We start from the raw sequence: 25,736 nt of genomic DNA, 5'->3' as shown, positions 1-25,736 counted from the left end.
TGTGAGTCGTTCAACTGCCCACAGGACTTGGCAACGGTATCAAGAGACCGGTTCGGTCAAAAGGAGACCCGGTTCGGAAGAAATCGATGCACAGAACCAAGAGATGACCGCTTTTTGGAGAGTCAGGCGTTGCGAAATCATAAGGCGTCAAGTGTGGACCTGCAAAAAAACCTCGAAGAAGTAAGAGGAGTTTTTTTTGTATCTGGTATTTTGGAAAATAGGACGAAAGAAAAAAGAACTCATTTTACTATTACAATGCTCGTATATATTTCCTCTAACAAAGTTATAACAATAGAATATGGTAATATATCATAAAAATAATTACTTAAATAAAGCTACATTACTTTTGTAAATCGTTGTAAATAATGTCTTTTTTACTTAGCGATATCAACAGTTTAATTTTAAGGCTATTTTCGTAAGATTCTAACAAAATTGTATTCTATTGTTGTTTACATGATCGTTATAAGTATAATTTGCATCATATTTTAATCTTGATTTATTTTCTTCATGATAACTAACATTTAATGTAATAGCAAATGTTTCAGTAAAAAAATCAACCAATTGTTAGTGTAGCAACAATGAGGCGTGATTTAGTCTTATGTAAAATGATAAGTTATTGACTTAGATATAGATATACAGTGTTAGTCACGATAAAGTGTACATACGAAAATAGATGAAACTAGACCTTTAGAAAAAGAGGTTTTAATTTTTTATAGAATATTTTTCTTCCGATTACCGATTGCAAAGAAAACGTAATAACTTTTAAACTAAGAGGTATATCCTGATAAAATAAAAACGTTATTACGTTTTCTTTACAATAAGTAATTGGAAGAAAAAATATTCTATAAAAAATTTAAAAAAAAATACCGCTTTTTTGTCGATAAAAATAGGTCTAGTTTCATCTATTTTCATATGTGCACTTTATCGTGACTCACACTGTATAATGTATTATATGTAATATAGACTTAATATTAAACGTACTGTAAAATCACTAACCGGGCTGTCAAAGTTCAAGTGTCCACCACGTGTTGCAAGGTATTAAATTCATGACGAGGCAATTACATCTAATCACCGCTTTTTATGAATGGAGATTCGGTTGCTTGAAAAAAGAGTAAACGACTAGCAAATTAATATTTAGTAAAATTTTTGGTTTGATAATGGTCTGTTGTATTCATCCCGTGAGACATATCAGTAATGAGACATATCAGCGCGGCACGCTGGTCATCCTGCTCACCCTGGTCTTGAGTGAGCAGGATGTCGAGTTTGCCGCGCGAGCCCGTTCGCTCAGTGTGGACGCACCATAACAGCCCTGTTAATATTAACAACCCTTTTAAGTTAATCACATATGTATTAGGACTTAACAAACATATTATGGTGAAATTAGTACTTAAAATACAGTTGCCAACAAGTAAAAAAAAGGTCATTTAATAAATTTAGAACTTTTAAATGTTTCAGTTTGACATGCTGGCAAATACAAATTATTTGATTAATTTTATTTGGTGATGAGCGCAAAAATTTTTTCGAATTTTAAATTAATGAGATTTTTTTGTCAATATTGTCCTTCCGTCAAGAGTACTGACTTCGTTATTATATTTTGTAAAGCACTTATGCGATCACTTACAAAATAAGACACTTTGTGGAGAACTGTTGCCGCAAGTAAGCGTTCAAAATACAAGTAATTTGTAGTAGTATACCTAGATAGATAACCTAGGGAAGAACATTTGAGAGTACAAATTGAATTTTCAGCAATAATTATTTAAAACTAGCTTTCCGCCCGCGGCTTCGCCCGCGTGGAATTTTGTCTGTCACAGAAAAACTTTATCGCGCGCGTCCCTGTTTCAAAAACCGGGATAAAAACTATCCTATGTTCTTTCCCGGGACTCAAACTATCTCTATGCCAAATTTCATCAAAATCGGTTGCGAGGTTTAAGCGGGAAAGCGTAACAGACAGACAGACAGACAGAGTTACTTTCGCATTTATAATATTAGTTGGGATTAGTTATTAAGAAAGAAGTACCAATATCGCGATGCATAATTTTCATGTCTGCTGTTCTGTCCATTGAACAAGTCGATTTTTTTTAAGAAGAATATTAGTAATTTGTTTTGCACAAATTACTAATAAGTCCCATTAGCCCCTCGTACTTAGCTAAATATGCTTGTGGCATCTTTAATTCAGTAATGTATTATTAAGTAATATTTATAAGGCAAAATACATAATTTGGCGATTGCACGCAAGTTAATTACATCTAAGTTCTTATGGCATAAGAACTGTTTTTTTAGGGTTCCGTAGTCCTGACAAAGAACCCTTATAGTTTCGTTATGTCTGTCTGTTTGTCTATCCATCCGAGGTTTTGCTTGGAAACTATTGGCACTAGAGAGCTGTAATTTTGTGGAGGTATGTATATTAATCATGCCTACAAAGTGGTAGAATAAAATTTAAAAAAAATAATTGCTCCATTTGCCTCTGGTGGCAATCCCCGCGGGGGCGAGTGGGAATATAGGCATGTAAAGTGGGGATGATTTTTTTTCATCTTCTATTCCATCGAGTGTAGCATCGTTGGATAGGTCTTTTAAAATGGCTTAGGGGTTTCTAAGACTATAATTCGATTTCGGGATCCGTTTGCAAAATATTAAAGTGCCAATTTTTGTTCGAGTAGGGCGTCGTCCCCCGTCATGTATTATAAAATTTCATACCTAATAAAAAATCCTTGAAGAAAATATTTAGAGTGACTTTAGATGAAGTAATAGCTTGCTTCTGAAATACACTCGACGTCAAATAAATCGCACCTCCCGCGACAAGCATTTTCAAACGTATGCATCCCCACTTCCCACCAATATTGGTACCATTTAAAAGCCTAATTCTAACCTTCATTTCATTAAAGGAAAGGTTTTTACCCCAAAAATGTGTCTTTAGAAGGATCCAGAGTCACTTCTTCCAAAAATAGGTAGTTACGCTAGAGCCAACTTTTATGGCTATAAAACTGTTAAGTTGGGTTTAATTGCTATCCATCTGTTAAAGAGGACACGTGAGATCATTATTTGGTTTTATAACCATAAAAATTGGTCTAATTGATCCCATAGGTGGGCCCAAAGTGAGGTATTTTTTCAAGTCACATTTATGGTATATGTTAATCATTTATTAAGAAATGAAATGTGTTTTTCTTTAAGGATATTTATTGGGCTTTCAAATAACACCAATATTGTTGGGGCACCATGATTGTGTCAGAAGAAAATCGTTAAAGTTCGCGTCGCGGAAGGTGCGGTTTATTTGATGTTGAGTATATATTGTGGTAGCGACAGACAACTACGAAACCCTGCACTGCGCGTGGCACGACACGCACTTTGCCATTATTTAGGGCTTATTCCTAAAGACTCCACAGTTCTACTGTTGAGTTCATACTTCAATTCCCAACGGGTCCACGACATCAAAAATAAAAAAGCATTTTCTATCAAAATGTTTGAATTTCATGGACCCGGCGGGAAATAAAAACAAAACGTGGACCTTTGGGAATAACCAATATTTAGTACATACAGCTTTATTCGACACAAAACTTTATAAACTGCATCGCTATATTTATGTAACTAATATGTTTTATCAAATATTGTTAATCATTGGAATGAATTGTATGGAATGAATGAATTTTATGAAAAATCAACGCTGTAAAGGTCTCACCATTCAAGTGTCTTAAATAATAAAGAAAATATTATTTGGTCTTTTGGCCTCATTAAAACATTAACACTATATTTCAAATTAAAACAAAAGATAACAACTTAACGCAATTATGTAGGTAAGTATATATTAATAGTATATTATAAAGATATTAAGGTATAACTTATAATAGGATAGCATGACAATAAAATTAACGTGAAACGTAAAAAACAAACAATTTCGGCCAGAATTTCTCAACAGACGTTTAAATTCTAACTGTAGGTTTACCCGTATGTAGGTAATTCATGTCTTGTGTTTTTAGTGAGTAGTAAAAAGAAAAATACGAAAAAATGACGGAAAAATAGACTTGCTTTCTGTAGTACTACAGTAGGTACTTGAGTAGTATTTTTTAACACAATTTTGTAAAAAAAAGGCCCTGCATGAAAATATTTACTTGGCATCAATAAATAGACGATGATTTCGAAAATTTTGTACTATGCTCTGTTTACAAGTCGAAAATTATACATGACTTCTCATCCACTTCTTGGCAGTTCGCATCAACAGTGAACAGCTTCGTAGAAATATTGAAATTAACGTCGCGCTAGTCGAACATCTAAATAAGCCGTTAAAGGTCAGTTTTTGAGGAATATACTCACAAATCTGTAATAGAAGATTCGTGGTCTTTTTTTATAATAAAGTACAAAATTTCAGAATGACCAATTAACAAAATGTGCCATATGTTGAGTGCGTTGAATGCGGACGTGCCTGACTTAAACCAAGTAAATGCATTAATTAATGTTTCGTAAGGATACATAATGTATATTACGAAATAATAATAATCAAATTCATTTCCATTCAGGGCACTTTTCTTTGTAACACATTATCATTTATACTATCACATATTCAATTTTGGTCCCAACCAAGAGACCTATCCACAGCCATTTTCCACTGTTTGTACCTCATGTCACGCTCGTCCTCATTTATGCTCGGTGTATAGATGCTGCCGATTGTCATTGGGATGGGCGTTCCCTGAGTATCGCTGTTAACCCCCCAATAGGCGACCAGCGCAGCACCCAAAGCAGTGCTTTCAGTAAAACCAGCCCTTATTACGTTTATTCCAACTAAATCTGCCTGCATCTGCATGACCAGCGCATTAGAAGTCATGCCTCCATCTACCTGGAAAATACATCACATTGATTAATTTAACGTGAAGCGATTAGGTAACTTTCAAGTTTTGAGCCAGTTACCTTACATTTTTGTTGGATAAGCGCTAGTGAAAGTAAATATTTTTTATCAGGTTAGGGGTAATAAAGGAAAAAAACCGGCCAAGTGCGTGTCGGACTCACGCACAAAGGGTTCCGTACCATTGATTTATGAATTTTTTTTTTTTTTTTAATTTAAATTATTTGTATGAAAGATTACGCGGTAATAAGCGGTTTACGATTTACGAGGTATTAAAAAAAACTACTTACTAGATCTCGTTCAAAACAATTTTCGTTGGTAGTTTTTATAGTAATGTACATCATATGTTTGTTTTTTCATTTTTCATTTTCTTATTTTAGAAATTAGAGGGGGGGGGGGACCAACTTTTTTCCACTTTGGAAGCGTCTGTCACGCAAACTATTCGGTTAAGAAAAAAAGTATTTTAGAAACCTCGATATCATTTTTGAAGACCTATCTATAGATACCCCACAAAAAAATTTTTGAGTTTCAGTTCTAAGTATGGGGAGCCCCCAATATTTTTTTATTTTATTTTTGCATCAAAATCTTAATTCGGTTCACAGAATACATCTACTTACCAAGTTTCAAAGTATAGCTCTTATAGTTTCGGAAAAAAATGGCTGTGACATACGGACGGACAGACGGACGGACGGACGGACGGACGGACGGACAGACAGACATGACGAATCTATAAGGGTTCCGTTTTTTGCCATTTGGCTACGGAACCCTAAAAAAACCAGTCCCAAGGTTTTCATTAAATATCCATCGTAGTACTCGCATACTAACATTTAAACTATCATTCAAGCTTAAATGTCTAGCTTAAACTAAAATGCCTAAAATATATTTCAAACCTGCATTTTGAGAAGAAAAATATCATCGACTACAATATTTTAGATTTTAGAAAGAGGACATTTTTTTTCTCTTTTTAAACCTATGTCATAATAATATGATGCAACTGGATGCATTCGAAAATTTCAAATTTTTGTCCAAACTAGCTCTGGTAACAAAATTCATTGCTCATTTATTTAGATCAGAAATAACACCAATAACTGTGTCTGTAACTTTTCTACCTGGATATAAGTTAAAGCCAAATCATGTTTTATCTAACCACAATAAAGAACATTGCAAACGTTGTGATAGGGATAGAGACATGCCATTTTTGGTTTTACAAAGGTAATACGATAAAAAATAACACAAAGTAATAAAAACTACCTGTTATGGGGGCATTATTTGGAGAAATTTATCAAATAACAAAAAAAACACGAACTAAAATGCAGATTTTTCTCAAAATGTATCATTTAATTATTTGTTGCCATTTTCTGAGTATTTTATGTATTTTTTTAGTATTGCCTGCTATTTAGCATTATTACTGTTTTTATTTTATTAGGATATACCTCTTAGTTTAAAAGTTATTACGTTTTCTTTACAAGAAGAAATTGTAAGAATAAAAACTGTATAAAAAATGACAAAAAATGTTTGACCTCTTTTTTGTCAATAAAAATAGGTTTAGTTTCACCTATTTTCATATGTACACTTTAACGTGACTCACACTGTATAAGACAACACGAAATTTTCGTCATCCAGTAAGCTATAATCACATACTTAAAATCCAAAATTTCAAGTCTGTAGGTCATTTAGTTCCGAAGTTAAGCGAAAGCAAAGTTTCGCATTTATGACACTCATGATCGTCAGAATAGAACTACTTAGTTAAGTACTTCCCATAAACTCAGAGCTGAAATTTGGTACAGAATTAGGGTTTAATGGCCACATAAAGGGAAAACTGTAAAAACTAGAATAATCGAAGATCTGGAGTACCTGGTGACCCTGATTAGAAAACACAAGAGCCCAACCGAATTATTAGAGATCGACATACCGCCTTTACAAAAAATATTCAACTTGGTGGGACGCTTCATTCGATGTCAAAACTGGAAGGTCTTAAGTATCTGATGAAGAATCCCCACCTGGTCTCAGCTGTATTAGAGATATGGTAATGCCCCCTTCTACTATTGGTACATAAAAAAATCGACAGTCATTGCAAAAATCTAGCGTAGTGGGACACATCTTCCAATTTAATCTAGCCTATAGCGTACCTTGTAGAAATGTTAAAAAGAACAAAGTAGGAGTGACAACTCAATCAGGTAGAGATATACTGTCTAGCCGATTGATACCTCTGCTCTCGCATTCCAATGAAGGAAGGTTAATGTAAATAGCCCCCCAATGTTTGAGGGACTTAGCAGAAGATACTGTTTGTTTCCTACCAACTAAAAATATGTGTATGCAGTTAAATAATGCTATGTTAAAAGCGATTCCGCACCCCGATATAAAGTCGGTTGCTAAAGATTCCTTGGATTGTTCAAAATGTATGATAACGAAAGCCCGGGCGTGTTTACAAAAATATGAAGATGATGCGTCGATGACTGCTAGACTGGAAGAAACTATAATCATTAAAGAGGGAGCTAAAGTAATGCTTAGCAGAAAAATTGATGTTAGTTTAAGTTTAGTGAATGGATCGATAGGCGTTGTACAAAAAGTGAGGTGGGACCAGGAAGACCAAACAAAACAATTGGTTGTAAAATTCGCAAATAATTTGATTCACGAACTATTGCCTATTAAGTCAAAATTTGAGATCATACCCCGGGCATACGTGTACAGAGAACAATTCCGAACCTGTGTGGCGTATGCCCTAACAATTCACAAGAGCCAAGGTCAAGTCTAAAAAATGCTCTCATGGACATTGGCACCTCCATATTCTCTTGTGGCCGAACCTACGTGGCGCTTTCACGAGTAACCAATCTTCATTGAGTGCACCTCATAAATGTTGACTTCAAGAGTCTAAAAGCTCAAGCTTCAGCGATCACCGAATACAACCGGCTTAGGCGTAAATACCGCGCCGATCTATCAAAAATTAAACCGTCTAAAAGAATAAAATAATGAACGCGAATGGGCAATACGAAAAACTGTTGCTACTTTACAAGAATCAGAACCGAAAAAAAAGAAAAGAATGATTTTGTAATAATAAAAAAAACTACTCCTAAAAAGAAAAAAATGTGTCAAATAAGAAAATCTAGTAAAATAAATAAATATGCTACTATCTACAAAAAGAAGTGAAATCCCACCAAAAACATTCTGTAAAAAACTAGCAAAGTCTCGATGGAGCTGCTTGTTTATCTGTAAAAAGTAATGAAATCTAGACAATGTCGTGCCAAGTCTATACCTGGTACCTTACTGAGATTTTTTTTTATTATTATAGTTAATGTTGTGTGACTTGGCCGTTGAAGGGTACGCAATGGTACAAAACCAGGTGCTCCATGACACCATTGCACCAATCTGTTGCCAGAACCGCTACCCATTGACTATGGAAAATTGCCACTTGGAAAACATTGATTCAATTACCGTATTTCAATCAGAAGAACATAGGAGGAGTTCGAAATTAAGGTTTGACTTCCCTCCATTGCAAAGCGGATGACAGGTGACAAACAAAGGTTTAAAACCTATAAGAAAAGATTATGCACCACGGACAATAAATATCAATTAAGGGGGCCTATTTTATGAGCAATTAGCAACTACCTGCCAATAATATTTTTCACAAAATCGCTTAAAAGCATTTTTCCTTGTCGCGACAAGATCGGTGTAATAAATTGCGGAAACAGATGTATGTTGTATTGAATTAAGCATTATATCACGTTTATGTTTCCAAAGATCATGCACACTCCCACAAGATATGATGGGCAGACTGCTCATGACTGACATCATCAGTGGAACACTCGCAAAAAGGAGACGGAACTAGTTTGAATTCGTAAAGTTTATGTTTAAAGTTGCCATGCCACACAGGAGTTGCAGTGGTGGGAACGAGAGGTGGGAATAGTCCCGTACTGTATTTCAATAATATTTATGTATAGGCAGGCGAGCCAGAAACAAACAGTTTAAAAATTCTAATCATTGATAGAAGTCCGTTTATTTTATCTCAGATAAAAAAGATCAGTGGTGGATTTGACGCTCCAAAAAGAAGAGAGCAGAAGTCAGCTTTGTCAATGCTGAATGCATGTGTTGCACAATCAACAACAGCCTAAAATGAGACACTAGCGTCATAATCACCAATACCAATATGGGCAATTATCTCGCTTAACAAACATAGGTAGTTACAACAGATGTAACATTACGTGTAAACAAAATTGACTGTACTTACTAACGTATAAATAATGTTCAACAGCCAAGTCACACAACATTAACTAAAATAAAGAAATCGCAGTAAGGAATCATAGACTTGGCACGACTTTGTCTTGATTTCAGACAAACAAGCTGCTCCATCGAGACTTGGCTAGTTTTTTACAGAATGTTTTTGGTGGGATCATGTTTTCTCTAACCAAAATAAAGAACATTCGCCTTGTAATCCAGTTCTTCAGTACCTACAAATGTATGTACAGTCACGGAATGAAAAGGTTCGTCAGTTTTCATATTGATTCCTTCAACGAATCGCGATCACATATTACCTTTTGAAACTATGTTACAGAATAATCTCGAGTTAGAGAAAATGATATTTAACTGTTCGTCAGTAAAGTTCAAAATTAATCAGATCAAAGTTGTTTGACGATTCATCTTGTCAAGAAGATTATTATGATTGATAAACTAAAACCTTCTTGTTGGTTCAACAGGCCATTATTATTTCTATTAAATAAAAAAAAACTACATTTTGTGACATTGCACTGATGGGATAGAAAAATAAACAAGCAAAAACCTTATTCGTTAGCAAACGTCATAGTTATTTATTTCAATGTTAGCAGCATTGTTTCTTGCACGGTTATGTTGGCAGGTTTGATTCTTACAGTACCTAGTGCAAGCGAAAACCGACACTAAGGTGACGAACCTTTTCATTCCGCGACTGTACAAATGTCAGCATACAGTTCGAGTGAGGCAATACAATCAATTTTTTTCTTGTTTTTAAAATGGAGTTAAAAAATGTGCTCAACTCAACTGCTGACGACGAAACCTTGATAATACCTTAAAAAAGTAATGCTGACTCTTGATAAAAGGACAGTTGTCACTGCGACTCTGTTAGACTCTCGCTTCATGAGGCTTAAAAAAGACTTAATCTTATTTATCACCCTTACCGAAGGCCGACTGCCACAACACAAATGAAAAATATTTCGAGGGCGAAAACTTAACATTTCAGAAGAAGTCATCAAAGAATTTCAGCGTTTATTTTTCGACTTCCCACGAGATACTTTTTTAATTATTTCGAAAACTGGTTCATCCGAATGCATAAGTGCATTGTTTGTTAGGGTTCGAAGGGAATGTTTTGAAAAACTATAAGAAATTAACATGTTGACTTTCGTTCATTACCTACACTAAAAAACTTGCCCTGTCGTCAACTCGCGGGTGTCAAAATCGCACGCGCGTGCAATGTGGCACCTTCTGATTTTACCTTTATTTGTCGTCAACTCGCTCGTGTAAAGTACAGTCAATTAATGATTTTTTTTTAAACTTGAGTGAGAATTCGTTTTTTGCCGAAAAATGGTCTTGTAATTATATTCAACTCCGCACTACAAATATGGTCGAGAGCTGACACTCTACGGTAAACAATTAAGTCAATAGTACTAAACCCAACGGCATCGCACATTTTTTTACCATCTTAAAAGAAGAAGATAATTACTATCAAACTTTATACATAACACAGTAATTTATATGTGAAATTAAAGAAAACCTGCGCTGTTGATGAACATTGAACACATTATTTTCAAGCACCACTATATGAAATTCCTATATTTTAAAAAAAATTTCATTATTAGATAGTTTAAATAATAGTTAATAAGCCAAATTCTCGAGTCATTGTGACATCGTTAGTAAATTAATTTCTTATTTTTTTTTAAATAACCGATTTATGTAATCTAAAATACCTAGTATGAACAGTGTCAGTTTAAAATTTTAGGTACCATTGGCAACGTTAAAGACTGTAATCAACCTGTTCAGTCCGTCATGCGTCACTTGTACTGCAATATCTTAACACCAGCAACTGTTTTTAAAACTCATTCCTACTTAAGTTAACAAAAATTGAGGATGTTACTCAATGCATGAAAAATTCGCGGGTATGATCCTGATATGCTAGGTACTAGAAACATAGTTACACAGAATAAGAGGTGAATCTGGTATACATGTCAACACTTCAAAGCATCTAGGTTTTATTTGACTCTTAAGAGTATCAACATTATATTTGAACGAAAACGAGTTTACTCTAAATTTTTTAGAAGGCAACAAAATCATTTTCTTCTGGAAACACTACTTCCAGCCGATAAAGGGAATAAACATGGAAAAATCGTGCCAAATGTAAATACTACTCATGTCGTCTGAGTCAAAAAAGTGGTTCATTGGGAAATTTAAACAGGCACATGAAAATAAGCACCCATCATTTCCTTGTGGGTACAAAGGCAACCTGCTGGCCCTGCTACTGCTCCAGAAAACGCTAAGTCTGTGTCCGAAGCCCCGGAACAGCATTCAACAACGTCCCGCATACTTCGAACACTACTGTACCGATTACGGGCCTCACTCGGAAATCACATTCAACATGAAAAGTAAACCAAATAGTAAACTATTAGTTAAGATGGTGACCAAAGGTCACAGTAAATAATGAAAGAAAGAAAAAAACAGAATTTTAATAACCATTTTGATACGAAAAGGTACGAAATAAATTAAATAAATTAAAAAAGCGGAATCTTTTTTGGAGCGCAGCGGTTTGCTTAGACACAAAAGGTTAGACATCCAGCACCAATGAGAGCTACACGGTTTCTTCCGTGATTCAACTACAACACTGTGTTCCGTTTTACTTGGATGCATTAATTGTTTGTCGTTTATTGTATAAACGACAAACAAGCACTAACTTGATAAAATTCAATGTATTGTAAGCGACAATGCTGCAAATATAATGGCAGAAATTAGAATGGACGACTGGAGGTTAGTAATTACATAGTTGCTTTGCTCGTTAGCGTCTAATGATGACGCTCTTTTCAAAAATAGCTTAAATGCTGAGCGCATGCCATTTTGGTTCACAACATTACATGTACTTTCAACCTGTATATTGTATTAATATTTTATGTTTTGGACCAAATAAAAAAATCTTTCTTTCTTCTTCGTTCTTTGAACTTAGTTGTTCCGTGCAATGACAATTTATTGGTGTCATCGTTACAAAAGTTAAGGCCACAATCGAATACTTATGAGTCGAAGTAGATCACACTGTCTTGTGTAATAAACTGGAAGCATGGGATACACGGTAGTCGATTGCGAATTGCGATGGCTCGAGTCTTATCTAAAAACCAGGAGTCAGTTAGTAACCGTCAAGGATTATGCATCAGAGGCGATTCTCATAAAGTCAGGAGTCCCAGGAATCCCATTTAGGCCCGATTCTTTCCGTAACATTTATCTATATTATCTATTGAAAAAATTAAATTCCCTTGCCAATTCATTCCAAGAACATTTCCAAGAACTTCAATAGGATTAACCACACGGACGACATCCAATTAAGTATACCTGTATTTGCCATATTGAATTTTCACTAACATCATGTATTTCGTGACACTCGTCGGACTAAGAGGAATCGATTGACGTGCGAATCATAAAAATCGGCCCAGGCGTTTGGTGTGTATAGTGCTTCAAAGGAACATAAATACATACATAGGCTAATAAACACAATACTAATCCTTTACTCTTTTGCGTCGGGCAGTCGGGTAATAAATAAGGGCAGAAGATTTACAAGGTTATTAGTTAAGCCGGTAAAAAAAGAAGTGTTGACACAATATTTGATGACTCTGCCCTAAGGCAGCACTGGCAGGGTCGCCATGTAATGTGGGGACCGGGAGTTGGCAATAAAAGAGTTAATACTGTGCGATGCGAGTATAATAAAATTAGTGTATCAATTTACACGGCAACATTAATTTAAATTTAATTTTATTTTATTGCATCGATCGTTAGGATCTCTCTAACAAACTTGATAAATCAAAATAAAATGAAAGGAAATCCATGAAATCTTAAATTATTTTAATTACTAGCTTTCCACCCGCGGCTTCGCCCGCGTGGAATTTTGTCAGTCACAGAAAAACAATATCGCGCGCGTATTTTCTCACCGTTTAGACCTACCCTGGACTACGACAAACATTTTAAAACCAAAATCAGCTCAATCGGCCCAGCCGTTCTCGAGTTTTAATCAGACTAACGAACATCAATTCATTTTTATTTATATAGATAGAAGATAGATTTACAGAAAATTGTATGGTATGGTGGTAAATTTTACAAAATCTTTGAATGTAGTTCTCTTTCTTTTAAAAAATAAAGGAATATTTTCTTTGAGTAAAATTTTCTATCTACAGTATTTAGAGTACTTTCCCTCCAGGTGGCATTACAAAATTCCACCTTGTATATGCTATAGTCTATTCATCGTAAGAAGGTGATTTAGACAGTTACAGTTGAGTCATTTTAATAGGTAACATTTCACGTCTTTCAGTTTTATCCAGATACACAGATGTTATACAGATTTATTTAGGTAGTCTGTGTTACGGCTATTTTTTTTTAGATTAATATTTTATTTATTCATACAAAGTACAGAAACGAATATACGTAGATACATCGTAAAAAAATAAAGTGAATGTACATATTTGCACTTCTACTATAGCTGAAAACAACATAGGACTGGAAAGGGAAAAAAGTACAGATATTTAAAACGATCAAATACAATTACGTTTTATTATTCCCAAATGAAAATGTCGAAAAAAACTTTTGTAAATAGTATTTATGGCGCAATTTCACTAGTCGATAGGGTCCGCATGCGGAGTGCGAGAGATTTCTGGAACGCGTGCCACTGGGCCCGCAATCGGGGAACCGTTTTCATCAGTCGATATGGTCCGCATGCGGGGAGAGAACATCGTCGCCAGTTGTTAACGAGAGTGGCACTGAGACCGATTTTCTTCCCATGGATCATCAATTAATGTTATGCGGAGCAATTTTGACTGTATGTGGCTTATAGAAGAAGAAACTATTAGCCTCACTGAAGAAAACCAAAAAAAGATTCTGGGTGCGAAGTTTACTAAAAAATAGCCTTTCGTCCACTAGTATCCCCTAACCCGATCACCCAGGGGATCCCTGTGAACTCGTCTGTTCATCTGAATCTCCTTTAAATAAAAGTACATAAAGTCAGTGTCAAACTGAGTATTTTCCTTTAGATAAATTCACACATTGTGCAAGAAGTTACAATTGGATTTGGAGTGTGATGTAGAAGATCATGATAATTTTTTCAGATTTATCTAATGACTTATTTGAAGATTTATTAAATAAAATAGAAACACAACTTCAAAAAAAAGATACGTGAGGCACTATCTCTAAGATTAAAACTTGAGGTCACATCACGTTATTTAGCTACTGGCGATAGTTACAAAAGCTTGTGTTACTTATTTCGCGTGTCTCCTTCTATTATGAGCACTTTTATACCACAAGTATGTGACGCTATTTATGAAGCACTGGCAGATTATATAAAAGTAAGTCGTAAACCAAGAAACTTTTGGTTTATACAACGTGTCCAAAAATTCAAGGATAAGCCGGCGCCGCAGGATGGACATAGTCATGACTACTTTAGGAAAAATAAGAAAAAAAATCTATCTCAATTATTTTTTAAGTTACACAATAAATTATGAAATTCGTCGAAAATTGACACCCCTTATGATATTTTACGTTACCACGACCACAATTTTTCAAATACTTCTGTTTTTTTGTTTGTATCGGCAACTTAAGTAGTGCTGCTGTCCTCTTCAATTCTTAAAACCCTCAGAATTCTTGCAGTTTTTACACAAAAGTTAATCAAAATATGATATTTCCTTAAAATTTTGAACGATTTTTACTTTCACTCCACTTTGACTCGTCGTTTTGTAATAAAACAGTATGAACACTACTGCGGCAAGTTATTTAAAAAGTTGCCGCAACTATCCAAGATTCCAAAATGGTATAATACTCTAAGAAAACTAGTCGCAATAAAGATATGCGTACCATTTTTACAAGCACTTCGCTTGTTAGTTAGTATGGGATAAATCTTGCAATTAAAGGATGATGGGCACAAATGTATGGAAAGTGGTACCCGCTCCAATAGCCATAACCAATATATATTTTAAAAGGCCTTTAGATGTAGGGAAATGCCTGATATGGGGCCAGTTCTAATTCACGTTTTGAAAGCAGTAATTCCACTAAGTATTATAATGAAAGTATAACACAATCATCCATGTATACGAGTATGTACTATGACTACAATCTATTAATATAACTAAAAGAAGCCTTGAAAAGGAAAGGATTATACCTACGATGAACTACCCAAGCTATTAGCCCTTTATTCGCTTTCATCATCATCATCATGATCATTTTAGCCATAAGACGTCCAGTTGAACATAGGCAATATAGGCATCCCCCAATGATTTCCACAATGGCCGGTTGGTGGCGGACTGCATATAGCGCCTTCCCGCTACCTTTATAAGGTCGTCGGTCCATCTTGTGGGTGGACTTATTGGGTCTTGTGGGTTTATTTGCTTTAGCAACCCATAATAAAACCCTTAAGAAATAATAAAACTACAACCCCTTAATTAATAAAAGTTACACCCTAGTTGAACTCTGATTTAAATTGTCTGAATAAACTAAATAAACTAAATAAATAAAATAAAATAAATTGTCATTTGGTATGGAAATGTCATTTTAATTCAAGGTACATCCTAGGTATAACTTTTTTTAAATAAGGGGGTAGTAGTTCTTCAAATAAAAACATTTATTTCACAATTATCTCTATCAATAATTATAGAGTTAAGGAAGGATGCTGGAGCAGTAAACCCTTCATGCCTCACATAACCTAAGTACCATAAGATGGAAACGTATGATACTTCGGTTACACAAAAAGTATGTTTATCTTCGAACGCAACCAGATCTGAGGCTGGTGGCCATAGTAAATGTTGTTCGTCTTGGTAAGACCTTTCAAATGACACTACAAACATAACTATTGGAGCCGGGTACCATTTTGCAAAAAAGTATGTTTATCTTCGAACACAACCAGATCTGAGGCTGGTGGCCATAGTAAAAGTTGTTCGTCTTGGTAAGACCTTTCAAATGACACTAGAAGCATATCTATTGGAGCCGGGTACCATTTTGCCCATTGTCCTTTAAAACCAGTTCTCCTCAACCAATTGAGCTGAAATTTGGTATACTTATGTAAGTACGATGACATTGCAATATTATGGTATCATTGAGCTGGATGGAGTCTGGAGGTAGCCATAGGAACTTCTAAACAAAACGGCGGAAGATTATCGAGTTTGGGTTCGTTGGATTTGACTTCCCGAGCACTTGGACCATGAGATTGAGAAACAACTAAAAAGTGTAAAATAAAGTTATAATAAAAAAAAAACTTTTTTAAAAACAAGCATTAATGCGAAATTTTACGAAAGAATTTAACGATAAAAATAATTGTATGCAAGGTTCAAATAATTTCGAAAGTTTTTAGCGCAAACAGAAAAAAAGAGGAATAAATTCCATGCGCGATTATAACTTTATTTTAAACTTTTTAGTTGTTTCTCAATCTCATGGCCCAAGTGCCCGAGAAGACAAACCCAACGAACCCAAACTCGATAAGCTTCCACTATTTCGTTTAGGAGTTCCTATGGCCAGCTCCTGGCCACCTCTTGACTTCATCATCAGGATCCTGGACATCATCTAGCACCAAAGTGCTTGAAAAGACAAATCTAACGAACCTAAACTAGATGCAATTCCGCCGTTTCATTTAGAAGTTCCTATGGCCACCTCCAGACTCCATCCAGCTTAATGATACCATAATATTGCATTGTCATCGTACTTACATAAGTATACCAAATTTCAGCTCAATTGGTTGAGGAGAACTGGTTTTAAATTTAGTTGCAAGATTTATCCCATACTACTAACAAGCGAAGTGCTTGTAAAAATGGTACGCATATCTTTTTTGCGACTAGTTTTCTTAGAGTATTATACCATTTTGGAATCTTGGATAGTTGCGTCAACTTTATAATAAACTTGCCGCAGTAGTGTTTGTTCACGACCACCTTTTTTATAAGCCTTTTACATACTTTTTTGTACCATAGATTTACCATAGATTTACATAATTATTAAGAAAAAATAAACCAGTGTCAAACTAGCTTCTGTTTGTTTCACTCAACATAATTTGGTGTCAGAAGAAAAAGAAAAATATTATTATTGTAATATGCCCATAACACGATCCAAAGGTAAAGCCGCAGGCGTGGCAGTGCCCCCTGCTACTATCCCTGCTACAACGGAAGCGGAGACCTCGGAAGACGGCGCCTCCAGCGTCGTCCCGGAGACGGCGGGCCCGTCTACGACACCATCTCCCGCTAGTATTACATCAGTTCCTAAGAGTGCGCGTTCTAATCGCTCTACCAGTACTATGAAGGCTCGCATTTTAACTGCAAAAGCGGAGCACGCTCGACGCCTAGCACAGCTCGACGCAGAGCGAGAGCGTGCCCAGCTTGAGCGCGAGCGTGCCCAGCTTGAGCGCGAGCGAGAACGTGAGTGTGATATTGCTAACTTGGAATTACAGGCCGAGCTGGCCGCCATAGCAGCCAGCTCCTCTCAAAGGTCTCTTAGTAATTCTAGGTCGAGCGTAGAACGTTGGCTGGCACAGTCGACAATTCAGGACACAGATTATAACGCTAATGCATTACTCGACAGGGAACCGTTTCCTAACGTTAAGCCGCAGCCACCGCCGCGGCCGGCGCCACCCGCCACAGCAGATGGAGCCGCCTACACTGCGTTACCGGTCCCTGCGGAGCCGCAGCCACCGCCACGGCCGGCGCCATCCGCCACTGCGGGTGGAGTCTACACAGCGCTACCGATGGCTACATGTTCGCAATCAGCGTTAGTTGTGCCAGCTGAGCCAACCACACAACACATAGATTTAGGCACACGTAAAGAACATCATTGTAATTGCTACCAAAATAAAAAGACTGATCATGAGGGTACACAGATTTATCAGCTGGCTAACGCAATTGCGGACCTCAAGCGGCCTACACAGGTTTGTGAACTCCTTAAATTTGACGGGCGCGTCGCGGACTGGTTCATTTTCAAGAAGGCGTACGACCAGTCGAAGGCACACTTCACCCCAAGCGAAAATGTCGCCAGACTTAGCGATGCACTGTGTGGAGCTGCTAAGGAGGCCGTCGCAGTGCGCTTGGTTGCTGCTGATGATCCGGACCAGATAATGAAGGCTCTTGAGGTTAGATTTGCACAGCCTGAAGTCATCATTCTTCACCAGCTTGCCATGGTAAGAGCCCTTCCTAAACTCGGTCTTTATGACAACTCGCGCGAATTGAATACTTTTGCCTGTCGTGTTCGCAATTGTATTGATCTAGTTCGCCTACTCAATCAAAATGAGTATCTCGCCTCGCCAGAGTTATCCAATTCCATAATTACCAAATTGACCCCGCTTCTCAGGTCTAGATGGGCTGACTTTGCGGCGGCAAGAGTTGGCTCTGGCAAATTTAAATTAGAAATTTTGTCGGACTTTTTGGAAAACGAAGCATATTTACAAACGAAATTTGGCGTTGTCATGTCAGAGCCGACGTTTGTCAAAAGTCAAAGTCAGCCTGTCAAGACCAAAGACAAAATTTATCAGAATGTAGTTTCGTCTAGTTCGCCTAGTCAACCAAAAAGTTCCGAATCATTGTGTAAATATTGCGCAACCGGTAAGCACGAGGTAAGCGAATGTATAGGATTCAAATCGCTTGGTGTAGATGATCGGTGGCAGTGGGTCATGGATAATAAGGTTTGCCGCAAATGTTTAAGGAAGGGCTCTCATCTGTATAAAAACTGTAAAAAGCAATGTGAAGTTGATGGCTGCGTGGCGAATCGTAGACATCATACGTTACTTCACAAGCTTAGGTCCGACCTGTCGGCTTCCACGACTCAACCGGAAGAGCAAGCTGCCATCGTAGCGCATAACGCTGCACCGATCGTTAGTAAGCGACAACCGCTACTCAAAATTATTCCCGTGACGCTTTCAGGTAAAAAGGGTAGTGTCGATACCTTTGCGCTATTGGATGACGGTAGTTCCGCGACGTTGTTGGATAGATCAGTTGCTGATGCACTAGAGGATGAGGGACCGAGAGAACCTCTGAGAATTCATTGCATCGGGGGTCTCACTAAATTGTCGGACGTCTCTTTTGTTAATATTAAAGTGAGAGGCCGGTATAGCTCAGACACTTTCGAGATTCGCGCTCGTTCTATCCCCAATCTCAATCTCAGCGCGCAAACTGCCAGCTTTGATGATGTCCAGCGATTCAGTCACCTTACAGATTTAGCCGACGTCTTAGCTTATGGGGACGCTCAACCAACATGCCTTATAGGAACGGACAACTGGCATCTTCTCTTGACCCAAAGCGTACGTCGTGGTACAAAATCTGAGCCTGCCGCTGCCCTTACCCCTTTGGGCTGGGTACTTTTTGGTTTTATGGGCAACACGGCCAGTTCGGTAGAATTTGTCAATCATGTAAATCAAGTTGAAGATGACCAGTTGGACAATAATTTAGAACATCTGGTTAAAAACTACTACAAATTAGACTCCATTGGCATAGAAAAGAAACTTCATAGCAGTCCTAGCGATAGACGTGCTATAGAAATTCTAGATGAGACTACGGTGCGGTTAACCTCTGGTCGCTTCCAAACTGGTCTTCTATGGCGGGACAACATTAAGATCATCCCCAACAGTAAGCGCCTAGCACTGTCCCGATTTCAAAGTCTCGAATCTAAAATGGCTAAAGACAAAACTTACGCGACTTCCTATAAACAGAACATTCAGGGTATGATTGACAAAGGATATGCGGAGCTTTGCTCTGGACCACCAACTGGTAACATCACGTGGTACCTCCCGCATTTTGGGGTCGTACACCCACACAAAAAGAAGTTACGCGTGGTGCACGATGCGGCAGCGAAATGTAACGGGGTGAGCCTGAACTCTATGCTTTTATCAGGTCCAGACTTGCTGCAACCCCTGCTTGCTATTGTCATGAGATTCAGAGAAGGTAAGATCGCTATTACGGGGGATATAAGGGAGATGTTCCCACAAGTAAAAATTAGACCTGAGGACCGCGACGCTCAGCGCTTTTTGTGGAGGGATGACCCTCAGTCCCCTCTCTTAGAATATAGGATGTCTTCTATGATTTTTGGAGCAACGTCTAGCCCGTGTACAGCACTCTACTTGAAAAACAAAAATGCTCTTGAATTTCAGAATTCTTATCCGAAAGCTGCTCAGTCCATTATAGAAAATCATTACATGGACGATTATCTTGAAAGCTTTGAAAGTGTAGAGGAGGCAGCTCGCTTAGCTTCGGAAATAGTCACCGTCCATAAGGCTGCAGGATTTGAAATGCGATCTTGGGTCTTCAATCACGCTGAGGCTCTTACCTTATTACCTTTAGACCTCCGCGCCACTGAAGCCTCTGAGGTAGGGTTAGGTCCGTCTTCTCCATCGCGCATTAGAGTTTTGGGATTGACTTGGCTTGTTGGCGATGACTCCTTGTCCTTTCTTAAGTCCATCCCGAAATTTCCCCCAACGCTTACGAAACGTTCTGCCTTGTCTTTACTTATGTCGATATACGATCCGTTAGGGTTGATAACGCCTCTTATTATAAAGGGTCGAATTCTTTTCCAAAAGACGTGGAAGTTAGGTTTGGATTGGGATCAAAAATTATCTGAGGGGTTATTTCTAAAATACCAGTCGTGGTTCCGGGAACTTGAGAACTTATCAGGGAGCGCTATTCCCAGATGTTATTCGGAGGGAAAGCAAGTTATAGAAAGTCAGCTTCACGTCTTATGCGACGCTAGCGAGCTAGCTTACGCTTGCGTTGCCTACTGGCGATTTGTTTTATCGGATGGTTCAGTCAAATTGGCGCTTATAGGAGGCAAAGCTAGGCTCGCGCCACTAAAACCAGCGACTATTCCGAGAATGGAACTTCAGGCGGCGTTGATAGGCGCGCGTTTTGCTGCTTACATTATTAAGGCTCACAAAAATAAGCCCTTTAAAACGTTTCTGTGGTCTGATTCGATTACAGTGCTGAAATGGTTACGTAGCGACGCCTGCACGTCGCTAGTATGGTTTTGAGTAGCGGTTGTCGCTTACTAACAACGGCACGGTTACCGGCAACGCACCTGTAACGCCCCTGGGTCTGCGGGTGTCTATGGGCGACGGTAATCACTTACCATCAGGTGATCCGTTTGCTCGTTTGCCTCCTATCACATAAAAAAAAAAAAAAAAAAAAAAAAAAAAAACTAACGATCGGTGCAGCGTTATGCGCTACGATGGCAGCTTGCTCTTCCGGTTGAGTCGTGGAAGCCGACAGGTCGGACCTAAGCTTGTGAAGTAACGTATGATGTCTACGATTCGCCACGCAGCCATCAACTTCACATTGCTTTTTACAGTTTTTATACAGATGAGAGCCCTTCCTTAAACATTTGCGGCAAACCTTATTATCCATGACCCACTGCCACCGATCATCTACACCAAGCGATTTGAATCCTATACATTCGCTTACCTCGTGCTTACCGGTTGCGCAATATTTACACAATGATTCGGAACTTTTTGGTTGACTAGGCGAACTAGACGAAACTACATTCTGATAAATTTTGTCTTTGGTCTTGACAGGCTGACTTTGACTTTTGACAAACGTCGGCTCTGACATGACAACGCCAAATTTCGTTTGTAAATATGCTTCGTTTTCCAAAAAGTCCGACAAAATTTCTAATTTAAATTTGCCAGAGCCAACTCTTGCCGCCGCAAAGTCAGCCCATCTAGACCTGAGAAGCGGGGTCAATTTGGTAATTATGGAATTGGATAACTCTGGCGAGGCGAGATACTCATTTTGATTGAGTAGGCGAACTAGATCAATACAATTGCGAACACGACAGGCAAAAGTATTCAATTCGCGCGAGTTGTCATAAAGACCGAGTTTAGGAAGGGCTCTTACCATGGCAAGCTGGTGAAGAATGATGACTTCAGGCTGTGCAAATCTAACCTCAAGAGCCTTCATTATCTGGTCCGGATCATCAGCAGCAACCAAGCGCACTGCGACGGCCTCCTTAGCAGCTCCACACAGTGCATCGCTAAGTCTGGCGACATTTTCGCTTGGGGTGAAGTGTGCCTTCGACTGGTCGTACGCCTTCTTGAAAATGAACCAGTCCGCGACGCGCCCGTCAAATTTAAGGAGTTCACAAACCTGTGTAGGCCGCTTGAGGTCCGCAATTGCGTTAGCCAGCTGATAAATCTGTGTACCCTCATGATCAGTCTTTTTATTTTGGTAGCAATTACAATGATGTTCTTTACGTGTGCCTAAATCTATGTGTTGTGTGGTTGGCTCAGCTGGCACAACTAACGCTGATTGCGAACATGTAGCCATCGGTAGCGCTGTGTAGACTCCACCCGCAGTGGCGGATGGCGCCGGCCGTGGCGGTGGCTGCGGCTCCGCAGGGACCGGTAACGCAGTGTAGGCGGCTCCATCTGCTGTGGCGGGTGGCGCCGGCCGCGGCGGTGGCTGCGGCTTAACGTTAGGAAACGGTTCCCTGTCGAGTAATGCATTAGCGTTATAATCTGTGTCCTGAATTGTCGACTGTGCCAGCCAACGTTCTACGCTCGACCTAGAATTACTAAGAGACCTTTGAGAGGAGCTGGCTGCTATGGCGGCCAGCTCGGCCTGTAATTCCAAGTTAGCAATATCACACTCACGTTCTCGCTCGCGCTCAAGCTGGGCACGCTCGCGCTCAAGCTGGGCACGCTCTCGCTCTGCGTCGAGCTGTGCTAGGCGTCGAGCGTGCTCCGCTTTTGCAGTTAAAATGCGAGCCTTCATAGTACTGGTAGAGCGATTAGAACGCGCACTCTTAGGAACTGATGTAATACTAGCGGGAGATGGTGTCGTAGACGGGCCCGCCGTCTCCGGGACGACGCTGGAGGCGCCGTCTTCCGAGGTCTCCGCTTCCGTTGTAGCAGGGATAGTAGCAGGGGGCACTGCCACGCCTGCGGCTTTACCTTTGGATCGTGTTATGGGCATATTACAATAATAATATTTTTCTTTTTCTTCTGACACCAAATTATGTTGAGTGAAACAAACAGAAGCTAGTTTGACACTGGTTTATTTTTTCTTAATAATTATGTAAATCTATGGTAAATCTATGGTACAAAAAAGTATGTAAAAGGCTTATAAAAAAGGTGGTCGTGAACAAACACTACTGCGGCAAGTTTATTATAAAGTTGACGCAACTATCCAAGATTCCAAAATGGTATAATACTCTAAGAAAACTAGTCGCAAAAAAGATATGCGTACCATTTTTACAAGCACTTCGCTTGTTAGTAGTATGGGATAAATCTTGCAACTAAATTTAAAACCAGTTCTCCTCAACCAATTGAGCTGAAATTTGGTATACTTATGTAAGTACGATGACAATGCAATATTATGGTATCATTAAGCTGGATGGAGTCTGGAGGTGGCCATAGGAACTTCTAAATGAAACGGCGGAATTGCATCTAGTTTAGGTTCGTTAGATTTGTCTTTTCAAGCACTTTGGTGCTAGATGATGTCCAGGATCCTGATGATGAAGTCAAGAGGTGGCCAGGAGCTGGCCATAGGAACTCCTAAACGAAATAGTGGAAGCTTATCGAGTTTGGGTTCGTTGGGTTTGTCTTCTCGGGCACTTGGGCCATGAGATTGAGAAACAACTAAAAAGTTTAAAATAAAGTTATAATCGCGCATGGAATTTATTCCTCTTTTTTTCTGTTTGCGCTAAAAACTTTCGAAATTATTTGAACCTTGCATACAATTATTTTTATCGTTAAATTCTTTCGTAAAATTTCGCATTAATGCTTGTTTTTAAAAAAGTTTTTTTTTTATTATAACTTTATTTTACACTTTTTAGTTGTTTCTCAATCTCATGGTCCAAGTGCTCGGGAAGTCAAATCCAACGAACCCAAACTCGATAATCTTCCGCCGTTTTGTTTAGAAGTTCCTATGGCTACCTCCAGACTCCATCCAGCTCAATGATACCATAATATTGCAATGTCATCGTACTTACATAAGTATACCAAATTTCAGCTCAATTGGTTGAGGAGAACTGGTTTTAAATTTAATTGCAAGATTTATCCCATACTAACTAACAAGCGAAGTGCTTGTAAAAATGGTATCGCATCGTATATGAATACCATATACGATGCGCTCACGCAAACAATGAACTCGTCGTCAACGAAATGCGCCAGAAGTTCTACATCATCGGCCTGAGATCTGCCGTCAAACAAGTGGCTTCAAGATGTCAGCGCTGCAGAGTATGGAAGGCTAGACCTGTGCCGCCGCCCATTGGCGACTTACCAGACGTGCGGATGGCCATCTATGAGCGCCCATTCTCCTACGTCGGTTTGGACTATTTTGGCCCTCTCAATGTCACGATCGGCCGGAAGCATGCGAAAAGATGGGTCGCGCTCTTTACCTGTATGACTGTCCGAGCAGTTCACCTGGAAATCGTCGATAACCTATCAGCAGACTCTGCGATAATGGCCCTACGCCGCTTCATATCTCGTCGAGGCTGCCCGACTTGCATCTATTCTGACAATGGGACGGCTTTCGTTGGGGCCTCTAAGATGTTAGCGGAAGTCTATGAGTTCGCGACCACCAAGCGGATACAGTGGAAATTTATCCCGCCGTCGGCTCCTTTCATGGGTGGATGCTGGGAGAGATTGGTACGGAACGTCAAGTCTGCGCTATCCGCAACCTTGAAAGAACAGTCACCCAGAGAAGAGACACTCCACACCCTACTCCTTGAAGCAGAGGCTATAGTTAACTCTAGGCCGCTGACTCACGTGTCAACGGAACCCGATGCAGAGGAGGCGCTTACGCCGTTTACGTTCCTTATCGGCACTCCTTCGTACGATCTGCAAACACGGCCGTTCGACGACACCGATCTGTCCAGCCGGGCACAGTGGCGGAAGGCACAGCGTCTGGCCGACCATTTTTGGCAGCGCTTCACCAAAGAATACCTGCCTAGCCTAGTCCCTCGCCGCTCTTCACCGACGGCTTCTACGAGCTTCATCATTGGCGATCTGGTGGTCATAGTGGACGGGACTCTACCCAGGCGTTGTTGGCCACGTGGCCGCATCGTTGCTACCTACCCTGGCAAGGACCGGATAGTTAGGGTAGTGGATGTTCAAACTAAAGGGGGTGTCCTGCGTCGGCCCGTAAAAAAATTGGCCAAGCTGGTCGTTTCACCCTAAACCTGGTGCTTACACCGCCGGGGGCCATGTTCACGACCACCTTTTTTATAAGCCTTTTACATACTTTTTTGTACCATAGATTTACATAATTATTAAGAAAAAATAAACCAGTGTCAAACTAGCTTCTGTTTGTTTCACTCAACATAATTCATACAATTTTTTTACAAAACGACGAGTCAAAGTGGAGTGAAAGTAAAAATCGTTTAAAATTTTAAGGAAATATCATATTTTGATTAACTTTTGTGTAAAAACTGCAAGGATTCTGGGGGTTTTAAGAATTGGAGTGGACAGCAGCACTACTTAAGTTGCCAATATAAACAAAAAAACAGAAGTATTTGAAAAATTGTAGTCGTGGTAATGTAAAATATCATAAGGGGTGTCAATTTTCGACGAATTTCATAATGTATTGTGTAACTTAAAAAATAATTGAGATAGATTTTTTTTCTTATTTTTCCTAAAGTAGTCATGACTATGTCCATCCTGCGGCGCCGGCTTATCCTTGAATTTTGGGACACGTTGTATACGGAATCCTGGCTAGCACCTGATCGAGTACTTGATTCAATCCTTTTT

The 25,736-nt window shown here is 38.8% G+C and overlaps 1 protein-coding gene across 1 annotated transcript in view; it reads right to left on the bottom strand.

Annotated features, from left to right (window-relative positions):
* Positions 1 to 242: 242 nt before the first annotated feature.
* LOC135086618 (glycerol kinase 3) overlaps positions 243 to 25,736 on the bottom strand; it is a 43,771-nt gene continuing 18,277 nt past the window's right edge. The window contains exon 8 of the mRNA XM_063981367.1: positions 243 to 4,825. Within this exon, the coding sequence (XP_063837437.1) occupies positions 4,553 to 4,825 (273 nt within the window). The 3' untranslated portion in view covers positions 243 to 4,552. The remainder of the gene's footprint in view (positions 4,826 to 25,736) is intronic.

Source organism: Ostrinia nubilalis, chromosome Z (assembly GCF_963855985.1).
Source record: "Ostrinia nubilalis chromosome Z, ilOstNubi1.1, whole genome shotgun sequence".
NCBI classification, from domain to species: domain Eukaryota; kingdom Metazoa; phylum Arthropoda; class Insecta; order Lepidoptera; family Crambidae; genus Ostrinia; species Ostrinia nubilalis.
This window is presented reverse-complemented; position numbering and strand designations above follow the sequence as displayed.